General features: G+C 42.6%; 1 protein-coding gene across 5 annotated transcripts in view; it reads right to left on the reverse strand.

The window, feature by feature from the left end:
- The window catches only part of LOC120920481 (Fc receptor-like protein 3), a 224045-nt gene extending 206164 nt beyond the window's left edge, over positions 1-17881 (reverse strand). For 2 of the 5 annotated variants that reach the window (XM_040332601.1, XM_040332600.1), the window contains exons 1-2: positions 17772-17881; positions 10941-10961 (exon numbers count right to left, since the gene is read on the reverse strand). In XM_040332601.1, the coding sequence (XP_040188535.1) occupies positions 10941-10961; positions 17772-17802 (52 nt within the window). In that variant the 5' untranslated portion in view covers positions 17803-17881. The remainder of the gene's footprint in view (positions 1-10940; positions 10962-17771) is intronic. The other 3 variants (XM_040332599.1, XM_040332596.1, XM_040332595.1) reach the window with 2 other exon arrangements.
- Between the last annotated feature and the right edge of the window lie 393 nt (positions 17882-18274).

Raw genomic sequence — 18274 nt, forward strand, 5'->3', positions numbered from 1 at the left:
CATTACACTGCCCCACCTGACACCAACACTGACTATTACACTGACTGACACACATACACTGACCCCCGACACCTACCTGACACATACACTGACCCACCGACCTCATACCTACACTGAAATTTGCAAAATGAGGTGCAGCGCTAAATTAATAAATAAATGAATGTCAATAGGTGTAATTTGAAAAATTGGTGGAAAGGAAATCTAATGCAGAGTCATATTAAATTCATATGATTCTAAATAATTTTCAATTGAATGAAATTAAGACATAAAAATTAGTGAAGGAGGAAAACTATTGCAGAATCCTAATCACATAAAATTGATATATCTGGGCAAGATACTAATAACAAACAAATGAGATGAAAAAAATATCAACAAGCGAAAAAAAACAGTAAGAAAGGAAAACTATTGCAGAATCTCAATCTCATAAAGCTCATGTAGGTCTATGCAAAATGAAAATAAAGGAATTATGAGTGGTGAAAAATTCAGCAGGTGAAAAAATGGTGAAAAAAGAGGCAACTAATGCAGAGTCCCAACCACAAGGAATTTCATAAGAGTCTATGCAATGCTTTGCATCCAAATGAGTGAAAAATAGCATTTAAGTGACACAAATCTTCACACCAGCCACCGGGCAAATAGCCCGACACCCAATTGAGAAGCACTAAGTAGCCTGCTTACCAGGAGACATTGACTGTCACACAGCCTCACCAAGTATAGGGAATTTAACGGTCTCCCCAAGACTCAAGTGCTATCCGGAAACAGCGAAGTGTAATTGAAGTGTTACTCGCGGACATGGAAGGTAAAAAATATTCTCATGGTGCAGTATGTTAACTCAAATACATTTAATATAAGAATTATTGCCCTTACAAGAGCGATGTTGGTATATCAGCGAAACAGCAATCACATATGTGGTCATGTAAGGAGCTGTGGCATCTCTGTTAACTTCTCTTTACTCCCTATCGTCAATCCACCGTCTGGAAAGGAAAAACGCGATGATGTCACCAGGGCTCCACCCGCCATCACGTTTTTCCTTTCCAGACGGTGGATTGACGATAGGGAGTAGAGAGAAGTTAACAGAGATGCCACAGCTCCTTGCATGACCACATATGTGATTGCTGTTTCGCTGATATACCAACATCGCTCTTGTAAGGGCAATAATTCTTATATTAAATGTATTTGAGTTAACATACTGCACCATGAGAATATTTTTTACCTTCCATGTCCGCGAGCAACACTTCAATTACATGCCAAAAGCCCCCCCCCCTCAGGAATCTGATTAATGATTTACTGAGCTTCATGTACCCTTCGGGGCTTTAAGCATCATGTAAGGGGTTAAATGATGAATCCTGCTAGGTATTTGGCATGTCGAATGCCCTGAGGGATGAATTGTATAGCATAGCAGGAATAATAATTTAACCCCTTACATGCTGAAATATAATGCATTCCTCAGGGCTTTCAGCATGTACGGGGTTAAATGATTAATCCTGCTATGCTATACAATTCATCCCTCAGGGCATTCGACATGCCAAATACCTAGCAGGATTCATCATTTAACCCCTTACATGATGCTTAAAACCCCCGAGGGGTACATGAAGCTCAATAAATCGTTAATCTGATTCCTGAGGGGGGGGCTTGGAGGGGGCTTTTGGCATGTAACTGTCTCGGTCTGTACTGTGGCATGGCGTGTCTCTCCTCTCCCTAACTGCTGTTGACCTGTTGTCCATTGACTCGAGTTCCACTTCTCGCCGGTCACAGATGAAGACTCATTTCCAGATCCGGTCAGGGAGAGAAGATGGTGGCGGCTTACAGAAGCGCGGGCGCCGGGGGGGGGGGGTCCTTCGCGCATGTGCCGCCCACGTTCAAGGATTGGCCAGCGGCGGCAGCACATGACCACAATCGACCAATCGCAGGGCGCAACATGGCGACCGAGCCAGTGACACGGTACATCAAATTGAACACGGACCATGATAAGTGACACATTAACGGTGCAGAAATTCGCCCCCCACCGAATATTTTGCCCGGTGCGACGGCCCCCCCCCTCGCTACGCCAGTGCGTTCCGGTACGGGAAACCCATGTACTGGGCGCACAGAGAGGTGCTGGTACTCTCCAGGGCCATTTTTGGAAGTGGCGGTACTGAGTACCGCCGCGTTCTGGCCCAGTTAAAGCACTGCCGATGGGCCTATTTGAGTTCAACCGCATGCCTTTTGGACTTTGCAATGCGCCCGGAACCTTTCAAAGATTAATGGAGCATTTTTTAGGACACAAACATTTTGAAACCGTCCTGTTGTACTTAGATGATGTCATCATCTACTCCAAATCTTATGAAGATCATTTGAAACATTTGGCCGAAGTTTTTCAAATCCTCATTAAACATGGACTCAAAGTCAAACCATCTAAGTGCTATCTACTGAAGACAGAAGTCAAATACTTAGGGCATATTGTAAGCTCTGAAGGTGTTAAACCGGATCCAGAGAAGATAGCCGCAGTCCGAAATTGGCCTACTCCTACTACAGTGAAAGAAGTGAGGAGCTTTCTCAGTTTCGCAGGATACTACAGACGCTTTATTCCTCATTTTGCCCAAATTGCGGGGCCAATATTAGAACTTCTGAGAGGACATCCCAAGAGGTACCAAAAGTCTCCAATACCAGTTGAATGGAACACAGAAAGAGAAATTGCCTTCCAGCTCCTAAAGAAGAAGTTAACAGAACCACCAATCCTAGGCTATCCAGATTACCAGCAGCCATTTCATCTTTACACAGATGCTAGTAAGAAAGGTCTGGGAGCTGTCCTGTCGCAGGTACAGGAAGGAAAAGAAAGAGTTATTTCCTACGCTAGTAGATCTCTTAAAGGTACTGAAAGAAACGACCAAAACTATAGTTCCTTCAAATTGGAATTCCTTGCACTCGTGTGGGCTGTTACAGAAAAAATTAAAGATTACCTCGCCGCAACACCATTTGTGGCCTTCACAGATAACAACCCGCTAGCACACCTGTATACCGCCAAGTTGGGAGCATTGGAACAAAGATGGGCCTCACGCCTAGCTAACTACGATTTCACCATAAAATACAGAACAGGAAAAGCAAATGAAAATGCGCATGCATTATCCCGTCTGCCTACCCAAGAAGACACTACTACACAGGAAGATGTTTGGGAAGAGGTAGAAATGCCAGCTTTTTACAAAAATTTTGCCCAACAAGACATTATCACCATCAAAGGAAGAAAAGTCCTTAACCTTCAACAACAAGTGGATCCAAGATCCCAAGTGGACAAAGAAATGTGGATCAAGCTGCAAAATGAAAGCAGAGTGTTGGGAGAACTGCAAAATTTCTTCACCAGCGGAAGAACACCTGAAAGAATTCGCAGAAGAAATGCTGATCCAGAATTGTCAAAACTTTGGAGACACAGAAAACATCTCTTCCTACAGAAGGCCCTACTATTAAGAAGAACTTTAGACCCAATTACCTCGGATCGTCTATACCAAATCTTAATACCACGCCGAGATGCAAGAATCATTCTTGAGATGTATCATGATCAATCAGGACACTTTGGCGTGCAGAAGACAGAAGCCACCATCCGTAGAAGATTCTACTGGATTGGGATGAGAGGAGACATTGAAAAGTGGTGTCGAGAATGTTCCACCTGTGATGTCGGAAGAAATGAAAAACATGACCAAAAAGCACCCTTACATCCCATTGTAAGCCGAACACCGCTAGAAATAGTTGCGATTGACCATGTGAAGCTGGAACCAAGTCGCTCAGGTTACACATACGCCATGACCATCATTGATCACTATACCAAATTTGTTGTAGCCGTACCTGTCAAGGACCTGACCGCTAAAACAACTGCAGATGCCTTCTGGAAACATTTCCTATTGCCATATGGATGCCCAGAAATAATCCTTACAGATCAGGGATCTGCCTTTGAGTCACAACTCTTCAAAGAACTGTGTACACTTCACAATTGCCAGAAAATCAGGACCACAGCCTACCACCCCCAAGGGAATGGACTCTGTGAGAAAATGAACCAAACTTTAATTGAGATGTTAAGAGCAGTACCACCTGCTAGAAGAAGTGATTGGCCTACTCTATTGCCTCAATTGATGTACACTTACAATAACACCATTCACTGTTCTACTGGGTATACACCTTACTATCTCATGTTTGGCCGACAAGGTAAACTACCTGCTGACCATACTTTGGACGTACAAGTGCCTGATGCAATCAACCCTCTACCAAAGACTGATTGGGTGAGTGAGCACCAAAGACGTCTAATTGATGCACAAGAAATTGTTCAACATCGCATGGAACGTTCTCATGAAAAGCAACAAAGAGATTATAACCAATCTGCCAAAGCAGAACCTCTCAAAATTGGTGACCATGTATGGTTAAAAAACAACCATCGCACCAGCAAGTTAGATAGCAAATGGGAGAGAGAACCTTACACCATTACAGCTATTCTCAATCCAGAGACTGATACTTATGAGATCACTAAAGAAAACAAATCACGTGTAGTACATCGCAATCGCCTTAAGTTAAGTCTCAAGGAAAGTACTCAAGAGGAAACTCTTCAAGAAGAAGCTGTCCAAGAGGAAACACAATCCATAGAACCAGAGCCTACAAAATCATCTGATTCAGAGAACCCACTACAGTCTTTTGGAAAAGCATTATTAGACTCTGATCCTTTACAATGGTTCCTTACACCATGGCTCAATATCTTAGTGCCTGTCAAGACCAATACAACCGCACTTCAACCAGAGGAGCTAACTCAAGAAGTGTCTACTACAGCTCAAGAGACACCAAGTTCCCTTGAAACAAGGCCTGTAGAAATTCAGCCGCTACCAAGATCTGACAGGACTACAAGAGGACGACCACCCTTTAAGGATTTCCCGCACCAGCAGCCATGAAGTCAACTACCAACCCTGCAATCTCATCGTTGAGTGCATCCTTACGTCGTCTGAAGTTCCAGAGTGAGAAGAAGACTTACTTGGGATATCATGTTTATTTCCTTTAAAGGACTTTTTGAAAGGACTACTTACCTACTGTTTTGCAACGTTCAAGCCTGCACCCGGAGATAGACTTTCACGTACCTGAGCCTCCGTGATATTCGTCTGTTGACATTTTCCTGTGCCCAGGGAACGGACTCATACCCTGTGAGCCTCCTGAGATGTTATTTTTGTTTTATTTTCCTTTTTCCATCTCATCGTGGACTATTCTGGTTTTTGCCATACATCACCAGTCTTCAGAGGAAAAACTACACCCCTTTTTGTCACCTTTTGTCACATTTCGTTGTTGCCTGAGATATGTTTGCCTAACCCATTTACTTGCAGAAACAAGAAGTACAAGAATGGGGTTATATTGTTATTTCCTATGCATGCATGCTTTTCCCTTTCTCTTATATCTTACAGGAAGACACAACATCGAGTCAAAAATGTGTCGAGGTTGACACACGTTTTACCATGGGGGTATGCAGCGTCCCACTCAGGACATGTGGGAACTGCAAAAGTATTACTTCTTTGTCATTGCTATATTGCATGTCATTTTGCATTGCTATACCTGTGGTATCCCTGTTCATAGGCTGGTCAAGTGTGCTTCATACTTCCCACCACAAGATGGGGATAGCACCACTCTGGGATATCTATCCCAGCTCAGGTTATCTGTGGTCAGTTGTTCAGTACAGGAAGAGAGTGTGCAGAGAGAAAGCAGAATGTGAAGGTGAGAGAAGGTCAGTCCAGAGAAGGGACAAATTGGAACTGCTAAAATCAAAGGATAAAAGCCAGTAATCGGCAGCAAAGACCTTTGAGTATAAAGGTGAAGGATTTCTTAGCCACCGGCAACCTCACCCATGTCACTGGATTCAAAAGGGACCAGACACAAGTAAGCATTATACTGAGCCACAGCCTGAGTCCAGGCCTACTAAAGCCTATTAGCAGTGGATCAGCAGAATTCCTCTATTTACCCAGAGACTGTATTCTAACTGGATGTTTGTACTGCAACCAAAACCAGACACAGTAAAAGTTTGTGAGTTGTATCCTACCACTGTCTACCTCATTCTTCAACATTGCTACTACAACTGGTTGTACCACCATTAACGGTACTGGCGTCACGACAAATACCATCAAGGGACCCAGCCGCCACAAGCACTCTAAACTCCCCTGTCATCACGGGCACCTCAAACACCATCTTGGCTGGCGTTTCCCTATCACAGAGCGTGCCCTGGAGGATTTCGTGCTGTCTTCCCTTTCACTGTGCGACCGGCCCAGGGAGGCTTTCTGCTAACCGTGAGTAAACCGATGAACTATATTATTGCTGTCATTCATCGGCCCACCGTGCACCTCACGTGTTCCCCTGCGGTTCTGGCTCGTCGCAGAAGCACTAGGAGCTCATATAACAATATTACCAAAAGAAGGCAAGGATCCAACACTGTGTTCAAGCTTTAGGCCAATATCCCTGATTAACGAGGACATTAAAATTTACGCTAGGATCTTGGCCGAAAGATTGAAACTATATATGCCAGATTGTATAGAGACAGACCAGGCAGGCTTTGTCCCCGGAAGAGAAATAAGGGATAATATATTAAGGACAACTTTGTTAATACATGAAGCTAAAAAAAGAAAGAAACCGGCCCTTTTTCTATCTGTAGATGCTGAAAAGGCCTTTGACAGAGTCAATTGGGAATATATGTTACAGACACTACATGGATTTGGCCTAAAGTCACGAATGATGAGATAGATAGGGGCATTATACTCAGACCCTACGGCTCAAGTCCAGGTGAATGGGACTCTGTCAGAGACATTTAAAGGGGTGGTCCACCCTAAAAACTACTTTTTTTTATTACAATGGCCCCCCACATTACAATACGATTAAGGCTATTATTATTTTTTTGAAGCTGTACATACCTTTGTACAGCATATTCACCCGTTGCGAGTCCCGCGGGAGTGGGCGTTCCTCACATGTCTGTGATTGACATTTTGACCAAAAACGAGCTCCCCCGCGTCGCGTAAGCTGCGTCACGATTGGCGAAAGGAGCCGAACGGCGATGCGCATGCGCAGTATAGCGCCAACTCGCCGTTCGGCTCCTTTCGCCAACCGTGACGCGGCTTACGCGACGGGGGGGGGCTCGTTTTTGGTCAAAATGTCAATCACAGACATGTGAGGAACGCCCACTCCCGCGGGACTCGCAACGGGTGAATATGCTGTACAAAGGTATGTACAGCTTCAAAAAAATAATAATAGCCCTAATCGTATTGTAATGTGGGGGGTCATTGTAATAAAAAAAAGTAGTTTTTAGGGTGAACCACCCCTTTAAGATACATAACGGGACACGTCAGGGATGTCCACTCTACCTTTTATTGTTTGTGTTATCTTTAGAACCCCTTTTAGCATCTATAAGAAAGAATCGAGAAATAAATGGTATCAAGGTAGGAGGGCAAGAACATAAGATAGCTGCTTATGCAGATAATATTATGTTATTTATAGCAAATCCTAGACAATCTCTCCCAAAGGTTATGGAAGAAATGGATGAATATGGAAAGGCCTCGGATTTTAAAATAAATATGGAAAAAACAGAGATATTGAACATAGACACACCCCTAAAAGATAAAGGAGAATTAAAAGCACTTTTCCCTTTATGTGGAGAGAAAATGGACTGAAATATCTAGGAATCTATCTATCAGTAATAACAACAGATTTATATCAAGATAATTATATTCCCCTCTTGAATAAAATCAAACAGGATCTGAGGGGATACCGGGCATACAGACTGTCATGGCTAGGAAGGATAAATGTAATTAAAATGATGACACTTCCGAAAGTTTTGTATATCTTCCAGAGCCTGCCAGTCTGTGTTCCCGGGGCATACTTTAGAACCTTGAGAAGTCTAATACAAAAATTTGTTTGGAAGGGGAAAGGTAGCCGTATCTCATATAAAGCAATGAGCAGATCAAGAGAAAATGGGGGGGTACTACTTCCAGACCCCCAAAAATATTATGAAGCAGCAGTAATAAAAAGAGTTATAGACTGGGTTCATAATACATCACATAAGAAATGGCCCACTGATGCCCTTAATGGGAAATTATTATTTCCCACCGGGGAAAAATAATAAACTGTATCTAAAGTGGACTCACTCGGATAGATTGAGGCTAGGGGATGTCTTAAAAGGGAATAGGCTTTGCCAATTAGAAGAACTACGAGAGAAATACGGAACATCGCAGTGGGATAGCTGGAGATATACTGTATGTAGTTTGTATATGTTAATGTTATATGTATGGAGAACTTGCGAATTTTATGGTGATTCTAAAAATGTTTTTATAGAAAGTATGTAAAGTTTTTCTATCTATGTGAAAACAATAAAAAAAATGTAAACACAAAAACTTACCTTAATATAGTCCTCCTGCAGGACTTGGATTATAGCAGAACAGGTGTCCGGGATTATGATCCCCAGAGCCTGGGGGCGATGCCTGTCGAGAACTTCAAGTTCTGCAAGCTTCTCCCTGTTGCCAGGTATCGCAACGTAGCAACTAGCCTCTGCTCAGCAGTGATGGCTTCCTGCATAACGTGTCCTGCCTGGTGATATACGGAGACACCGAAGCCAAGAACTGCTGGAAGACGAGGTCATATATCCTCAGAAAATTCCTGAAATCATCAGGGTTATTTTCCTGGATCTCCCGCAGCAGAGGCATATGAGAGAACTGGTTCCTACGGAGAAAACAATTCTTGGCCCACAAACTCCGGGATAAAGCAGAAATCCCAGTACCAAGCACAGCACGATCTCGGTGACGAGAACATACCCGCAACATGGCTAGAAAACGGTCATTTTATCAGAACGAACTAAAAGAACGCACTGAAGAACAGCAAGGCCTCTGAAGAACGACCTGAAAAACAGTAACGAGCAGACAAGAACGCACTGCAAAAACAGATACGAACTGACTACAAGCACTGAAAGACAGATACGAACCCACAAGCACAAACTGAACAGCAGAAAACGATCTTTAAAGCACAAAGACTGAAAAGCGCGAATCGTCTCTCACCAAACTTTTACTAACACGCGGTAACACGAAATCAGCAAAAGCAGCCCCAAGGGTGGCGTCATCCGCATTGAACTTCCCCTTTATAGTGCCGTCGTACGTGTTGTATGTCACCGCGCTTTGCTAGAGCATTTTTTTCACAATCGTGTGTAGGCAAGGCCGTTTTAATGATCGAGAAGTTGAAAAAAACGTCGTTTTTTTCTAGAGCCTGAAAAACATCGTTTTTTACAACCCGAAAAATGATCGTGTGTACGCGGAATCACAGTTGATGTTCTTCAGAAGCAACTACTAGGACCTCTGAATCAGCAAGGGACATATCAGACCTCAGCAGAAAGACCACTGCTTCCATGCCGAGACTAATATTCTCTCTACCACATGCAATCAGGTGACTGCACATATTTTAATTTGATGCATTTGGAATGATGTATTTAGGTCATTTAAACGGAGTGTTCAGTTGGTATTAAAATGCAGGGATGGAAGTCTAAACTCTTACTAAAGGCTGCAATTTTACAGTTGAGTAATGCCCCGTACACACGATCGGAATTCCGCTCAAGCTTGGCTTGCATACACACGGTCACACAAAAGATCTCGGAACTTTCAGCCGTCAAGAATGTGGTGACGTACAACACTTAAAAAATTAAGTTCAATGCTTCCGAGCATGCGTCGAATTGTTTCCAAGCAGGTGTCGGAATTTTGCACGTCGGAATTGCTACAGACGATCGGATTTTCCAATAGGATTTATTTCCGTCTGAAAATTTGAGAACCAGCTCTCATGCCACGTACACACAATCGATTTTCGGCATGAAAAAAAAACGACGTTTTGCAGCATGTAGAAAAAACAACGTTTTTTCCAACTATATCATTAAAACGACATTGCACACACATGGTCGTTTTTAAAAAAATGCTCTAGCAAAGCGCTTTGACGTACAACACGTACGTGGGCACTACAAAGGGGAAATTCCATGCGGATGGCGCCCACCCTTTGGGCTGCTTTAGCTGATTTAGTGTTAGTAAAAGTCGATTCGCTCTTTTCAGTCTGTTACAGTGTGATTAATGTGCTTACTCCATTACGAACGCTAGTTTTTCCAGAACGAGCGCTCCCGTCCTATAACTTGCTGAGCATGCGCGAGTTTTTAACGTTGTTTTACCCCACACACGATCATTTTTTACAACCCGAAAAACGACATTGTTTAAAACGTTGTTAAAAAATGCAGCATGTTCAGAAAAAAAAATTGTCGTTTTTTTCTCAGAACGCGAAAAATTATGTGAAGCCCACACACGATCATTTTTAATGACATTTTTTTAAAACGTTGTTTTTTTCATGCCGAAAAACGATTGTGTGTACGCGGCATCAGTCTTTTGTTGGCTGAAATTCCGACAGCAAAAGTCGGATGGAGCATACACACGCTTGGAATTTCCATTCAAAAGCTCACATTGGACTTTTGCTGTCGGAATTTCCGATTGTGTGTACGGGGCATAAGTTACTTTGGGTTTACCTATCACCACCAGTTAGTGATACAATATTAACTGAATGACTTCAGAATATCTTCACTTTCCCAGTTTCCATTGGAGTAAAAGAGAAATGTTCTCTATCTAAACTACGACAGAATTCCTCTGAATTTCCGATGGAAATAATCCGATGGGGCATACACAAGGTCGGAATTTCTGATGGAAAAAGTTTGTCTGACTTTTTCCATCGGAAATTCCGATCGTGTGTACGTGGCATAAGACTATCATTGACAGTCAGGTATATCCCTTTATGCCATGTACTTCTATAGCAGAAATATGTCATGCATTTATAAGTGGTAAATATGGCTTACATCATGCATACTGTATGGAAAATACTATAATATATAATATGAATCTGCAAACAGACATAATATAAAGTACCGGTATTAGCCTCTTCTAAAATAAACTCACCAGCTCTTACCCAAGAAGACACTGAAAAACAAAACATTAAAAGTGTTTAGAATATGGTATTTAATGTATTTGCCAGAAATTTAAAGTTCAGGTTCAGCATACATTCCTAATGGTATAGAAGTAGAAAGAGCTAGCTGCACACCTTACTCATCCCAAATGGTTAGCATGTAAAATCTCAACATGTTTAGTAAAGTTGGAAACTCGTGATAGCACTCATGATAAAATCTGTGAAGTGTTGTCAAATCACCATTCACTATGGTAAAGATATTAAAGCCTAACCAAGGGAAGTGTCAAACCCATGTCAAGTCTTTATTGCTGTTTGTGTTCCAGTTGTGGCAACAGGCAATAATGATAAATATTTGGGATTAGCTCGATGTTCGGGTTGAACATAGGTTCGACTCGAACATCGGTTGTTCGCCCGTTCGTCGAAAAACAAATGTACTTGTGCTTTTAGCATGGGCGCTACACTAAAGTTAATGGGGAATGGGAGAGTTACTTTGCTCCCATTTAAGATTTATTCAAATTCTGGACTCCTGTAATTCCAGAATTGTCCACTGGGTCAGTCTGTGCTCCAGGGATGCAGTGCCATCACTGGCCAACAGTTGGCACCAGAGGGGTTCTGGCAGAGCAAGCTTTCCCAGCAGCCAATTAGAGGAGTTTTACCTTGCAAGGCATGCTGGGGGAGAGTATATCTGTGACAGGGGTCATGTGTTCTAAAACCTTCACAGGGTCCCTGTTCCAGGTGCGGTACCCACCTTCAGGGTACGCGCATCCATGAACCCCGCCAGCGCGCCCCACCTGGCCAAGGCTCAATACTGCCTTAAACCTCATCGGGAGGAAAAGGTGGACTTCAGTGTTTCGCTGGATTCCAGGACCTATTGAAAGAATCCCAGTCTGGGATCGGGTGTCCGGACCACTGATAGGTATGCTTGCTGTCACCTGGGGGCCTGTTTAGGAAAAAAGTCTACTGGGAGGAGTTGCTCTTTATTCACCTAAGTCCTTTATTGAAATTGGCCTGTGACCAAGGCCCTAGAGCCGGGTCTGTGAGACAGACCCGTTCCTCCCAGACGGTTCAGAGTGACACTTCGGCTGCCAGGCCTATACTGGTGTCTGTCCGGGGGCACTTTACCCACTCCGAGTAGAGTGGCGACGAGTTACAGAAGTTACATAAATAGTTACATAGTTACATAGTTACATAGTTAGTCAGGTTGAAAAAAGACACAAGTCCATCCAGTTCAACCACAAAAAAATAAATAAACAAACAAAATAAAAAACACAATACAATCCCATACACCCAACTCCATACCCACAGTTGATCCAGATGAAGGCAAAAAACCCCAGCAGAGCATGATCCATTTTGCTACAGCAGGGGAAAAAATTCTTTCCTGATCCCCCGAGAGGCAATCGGATTTACCCTGGATCAACTTTACCTACAAATCTTAGTACTCAGTTATATTCTGTACATTTAGGAAAGAATCCAGGCCTTTCTTAAAGCAATCTACTGAGCTGGCCAGAACCACGTCTGGAGGGACTCTGTTCCACATTTTCCCAGCTCTTACTGTGAAGAAACCTTTCCGTATTTGGAGATGAAATCTCTTTTCCTCTAGACGTAAAGAGTGCCCCCTTGTCCTCGGTGTTGACCGTAAAGTGAATAACTCAACACCAAGTTCACTATATGGACCCCTTATATATTTGTACATGTTGATCATATCCCCCCTTATTCTCCTCTTGGTACTATACAGAGCAGTACTGACTGCTCCATTGTTATCCAGGCCTGATACCGCAAGGTTTTCTCCTCCTATCCTTTCATCAACCTTGTCATTCCAAACTGATGTTGATGTTGGACGTGTTGGCCTGGAAATAAAGCATTGAAAACCCTTCAATTACTCTCTGGACCTTCGCTCACTATTTGTTCTGCCACTGCACCCCTGGAGCCATGTCAGGGTAACTTAATTTGCCGATCCCAAATCAATCAGCGGCTCCTTCAGGGGTAGCGCTACACAAACATTATGGGGCGTTCGCTCAGGGGGACGAAGTCCTCACCCCACACTATATAAGGCTGCCTGCACACCGGCCCTGTGTAGTGTGTTGTTGGCGTGGACCGAGAGATAGTGTGATTTAGATTGAGCACACAGGTTATTCAGTTAGCTGCAGTGTATTAAATATATATATATATATATATATATATATATATATATATATATATATATATATATATATATATATATATATAGTTGTATTCAAAATTATTCAACCCCCCACTGAAATTGATTGTTTTGCCCAGTTTAACATTGATTTTGATCATCCTGTCATCCTGCTTACAATTAAATCAAAGAGGCACGTGTAGGTCAGACAAATATAACATTTATAATGAAATAACCACAAATGTCTTTTCTGTGCTCACATCATTATCAGTTTTATTCAACCCCCAATTGACATTCAATCTTAGTACTTAGTACAACATCCTTTTACAGTTATAACAGCTTTTAAACTTGAAGCATAGCTTGACACAAGTGTCTTGCAGCGATCTACGGGTATCTTCGCCCATTCGTCATGGGCAAAAGCCTCCAGGTCAGTCACATTCTTAGGCTTGCGCACTGCAACTGCTTTCTTTAAGTCCCACCAGAGGTTCTCAATCGGATTTAAGTCTGGTGACTGCGATGGCCACTCCAAAATGTTCCAGCCTTTAATCTGCAACCATGCTCTAGTGGACTTGAAGGTATGCTTGGGATCATTGTCCTGTTGAAAGGTCCAACGTCTCCCAAGCCTCAGGTTTGTGACGGACTGCATCACATTGTCATCCAATATCTCCTGGTACTGAAGAGAATTCATGGTACCTTGCACACGCTGAAGCTTCCCTGTACATGCAGAAGCAAAACAGCCCCAAAGCATGATTGACCCCCCTCCATGCTTCACAGTAGGCAAGGTGTTCTTTTCATCATAGGCCTTGTTCTTCATCCTCCAAACATAGCGTTGATCCATGGGCCCAAACACTTCTATCTTTGTTTCATCAGTCCACAGAACACAATCCCAAAACTTCTGTGGTTTGTCCACATGATTTTTGCATACTGCAGTCGACTCTTCTTATTCTTTGGAGACAGCAAGAGGGTGCGCCTTGGAGTTCTGGCATGGAGGCCTTCATTACGCAGTGTGCGCCGAATTGTCTGAGCAGAAACTTCAGTACCCACATCTGACAAATCTTTTGTCAGTTCCTCAGCAGTCACAAGGGGACTTTTCTCCACTCTATGCTTCAGGTAGCGCTCAGCAGTCAAAGTCAGCATCTTCTTTCTGCCACGACCAGGTAGCGTTTCAACAGTGCCCTTTACCTTGTATTTGCGAATGATGCTTCCTATGGTGTCTCTTGGTATGTTTAACATCTTTGCAATCTTCTTATAGCCATTGCCCTTCCTGTGAAGAGTAATCACCTCTTCTCTTGTCTTCCCGGACCATTCTCTTGACTTCACCATGTTTGTAACCACACCAGTAAATGTCTAGAAGGAGCTGAGTATCACAGTCATTTTAAAGCTGCCTGATTGGTGCTTATTAGGCTTTATTGCTGCTCCCTGACATCCACAGGTGTTTTCAATACCTGATTGAAGACACTTCAATGAATCTCTGTTCTTGAGAGTGGTAGTCTTTAAGCGGTTGAATAATTGTGTAAATGAAGAATTCACAAAATAAACATTTACTACTGTATTACAAAACCAATTGATGTCATTTTAGTTGCATATGGTTCTTGTAGGATTTCATTCTGAATACAATTACAAATGTACACTAAATTCTCTAAAACCCTTTACAGCATTGGGGGGTTCAATAATTTTGAACACAACTGTATATATTGTAAAGTTTGGGGAACCACCTAGATCCCAGATCAAAACCAAGCTTTATTAAACTTAAATGGCTTCATAGCAGCAAAAACAAAAGAAATAAAATCAGACAGGTGTGTTAACCCTTTCTGTTCCCTTAAAGGGACCACAAGTCCAAACAGAGGGTAAATATAATGTCCTTCCAGGACCCAGCCACGGCGTCCTGTACATATCCCCCCCCCCTGTGCCCCAAGGCCAGGGAGGTGGAGGCAACAGTGGAGCACAAACAATGGACTCGGGAGAGGGCATCTGCGTTTTGATGCAGTCTCCCAGGCCTATGCTCCACTACAAACTTAAATTCCTGGAGCGCCAGGAACCAACGGGTAATCCTGGCATTAGTCACTCTACCTTGCCTCATCCACGTTAAAGGGGCATGATCAGAAATCAACCTAAACTTCCTCCCCAAGAGGTAATATCTGAGGGACTCCAGAGCCCACTTAATGGTCAGACACTCTCTTTCAATTATGTAGTTTTTCTCCGCTGGTGTCAACTTCCTACTGAGAAAGACTACTGGTTGCTCCTCACCATGAACAACCTGTGACAACACAGCTCCCAATCCTACATCGGAAGCATCAGTTTAGACAATAAACTCTCTTGAAAAATTGGGCGCTATCAGGACAGGGTGTTGGCAGAGTGCTGACTTGAGCTCCAAAAAAGCCTTCTCAGCGTCTGCATTCCACTCCACCATGACCGATTTCCAACCCTTAGTCAGATCGGTCAATGGAGCCGCCAATGTGGCAAAGTTGGGTACGAATCTCCTGTAATATCCCACCATGCCCAGGAATGCATGTACCTGCTTTTTTGTGAGGGGGCGGGGCCAATTCTTTATAGCCTCTACCTTGCTGACCTGAGGTTTCACCACCTCTCTACCCACGATATAGCCCAGGTATTTCACCTTCTCCATTCCCAAAGCACATTTTTCAGGGTTTTATAAACCCCAGTCCAGTACTGCCTGGACTTTGGGCAAGCGTGATTCCCAGTCTCTGCTAAAAACAACTATGTCGTCCAAGTACACTGAGGCATACTCCCGATGAGGTCGTAAAATCCTATCCATTGCTCGCTTACACCGGCAGACCGCCGTTCTGTCTCTGCGGGGAGCAATCGTGGGTGGCGTGATGTCCGCCAGGCCCGCCGATTGGCTCCCACTGTGGCCAATCAGCACACACTCCCCACAGTGGCTATTGATAAAATCACGTACAGGTAAGTGATTTTGCGTAATAGAGCTGCCTTATCACAGTATATGTACGGCAGGCAGCCGGGAGGTGGTTAAAATGCATAACTTTTTGAAATGTGTCTTTCTGGATATTTTTGTTGGTATTCTGTCTCTCACTGTTAAATTAAACCTATCATTAAATTTACAGCCTGATAATTTATTTGTCAGTGGGTAAACTTATCGTTAGGTAAGCCTTATTATAGGCTTACCTATTGGTAGAAATTATACTGCCTATCTACACCAAGCTTCTGCATTGTTATCTAAAAATAAACTTATATTTTAGTAGTGGACGGACTAGAGAGTTAATGCATCTACCAATATCTTGACAAGGTCTGAATACTTGCTGTGGTCATTATGAAGGGTTGCCACTCAAATTATACCTTTTATTTGTTTTATATTATTATTATATTATCCATTGCTCGCTTACACCGGCAGACCGCCGTTCTGTCTCTGCGGGGAGCAATCGTGGGTGGCGTGATGTCCGCCAGGCCCGCCGATTGGCTCCCACTGTGGCCAATCAGCACACACTCCCCACAGTGGCTATTGATAAAATCACGTACAGGTAAGTGATTTTGCATAATAGAGCTGCCTTATCACAGTATATGTACGGCAGGCAGCCGGGAGGTGGTTAAAATGCATAACTTTTTTGAAATGTGTCTTTCTGGATATTTTTGTTGGTATTCTGTCTCTCACTGTTAAATTAAACCTATCATTAAATTTACAGCCTGATAATTTATTTGTCAGTGGGTAAACTTATCGTTAGGTAAGCCTTATTATAGGCTTACCTATTGGTAGAAATTATACTGCCTATCTACACCAAGCTTCTGCATTGTTATCTAAAAATAAACTTATATTTTAGTAGTGGACGGACTAGAGAGTTAATGCATCTACCAATATCTTGACAAGGTCTGAATACTTGCTGTGGTCATTATGAAGGGTTGCCACTCAAATTATACCTTTTATTTGTTTTATATTATAGAAAATGCAACAGAAGAACACAAAAATTCCCAAGTGAACAGGAAATCTGGAAATGAAAGAAATCCTACTGTTGGTATATCCAAACAAGCAATTGTCGCACATTTTGCATACATCTAGCTTAAAATATCATTTTTGATAAACTGACCAATTATACATTTTTTATGTTTAAATAAGCATTACAAAAATGTAATTGTTAACAAAGCTTATGCAGATCTCTAACGTTACCCTTTATTTCATTGTAGATTAAAGATTACAGATTAAAGAATAGCTAAACCCAAGAATATTGAAGTTTACAGGCCCTTAGATGTAGTACGTTCATTTGTTTTCTTTTTTCAGGCTTCTATTTTTTCACCCGGTGGTGGTAATACATTTCCAGCCCTAGGGACCTTACCGTATGGAAGAGCAGCATCATCCCCATAGGGCAGGAAGAGTTTTCGGATTCCAGAACAAACCCCTTCTTCCTATTCTCCATACCATATAGGGGTGTTCTGTAAGTCCACAGAAATTGCTGGTGACAATGCAATGCTATCTGATAACAATGCTGCGCAAGGCAGAAAGTTATCAGCTCAGATTTCTAGCAGAATTTACTGTAATTTTTTGAATTCATCAAATTGAAAAAAAATTCAATGATTTTTGCTTCCTTTTGGTCTATTAGCTATAATAGAAGTTCATTGCTTAGAGTTTACCCTTTAAAAATACTTAGATATATGAAAAGAGTTTATTGACACTTTATTCTTTAAGCATATGCAAGGATTCTAATAGAAATCTACTTACGGAAAAGGCTCATTATCACTGCGACATGCATGGTGACTCCTAAATCCAGACACAAAAAAACACTAACCACTCTGAAAGAAGAAAAAATGGTTTAGCTGTTTTTCTCTAGAGAAAAGTGTTGACATAGTTATCTGGGACAAGGGGGATTTTTAAAGACAAACAGAACAGATTGACCTTGTCTCTGTCTATGATGCAACGTTCATTGCACATTTTTAAGCAGAAACTGGAACTATCATTACGCTTTTTTTTTTTTTGTGTAGCGCCTGTGTACTTTATGGTACCGGTGCTAGTTAAATTTACAGGTAGATCAGAGTGTAGTTAAACTCTGATCCAGATTGTTAGTTGCAAAACAAGGTCTCTGTCTCAGCTTGGCTGTGAGCCCATTCTGCTGTACTGGGGTGTTCTTCCAGCCCCGGTGCTGCAGGTGGCAGCAGTGAAGTTGAGGTTTGGGTGCTCTTCCCAGCAGCCAATCAGGAGGGCTGGACCACGCTGTGCATGCTGGG

This window comes from Rana temporaria, chromosome 13, assembly GCF_905171775.1.
Source record: "Rana temporaria chromosome 13, aRanTem1.1, whole genome shotgun sequence".
NCBI classification, from domain to species: domain Eukaryota; kingdom Metazoa; phylum Chordata; class Amphibia; order Anura; family Ranidae; genus Rana; species Rana temporaria.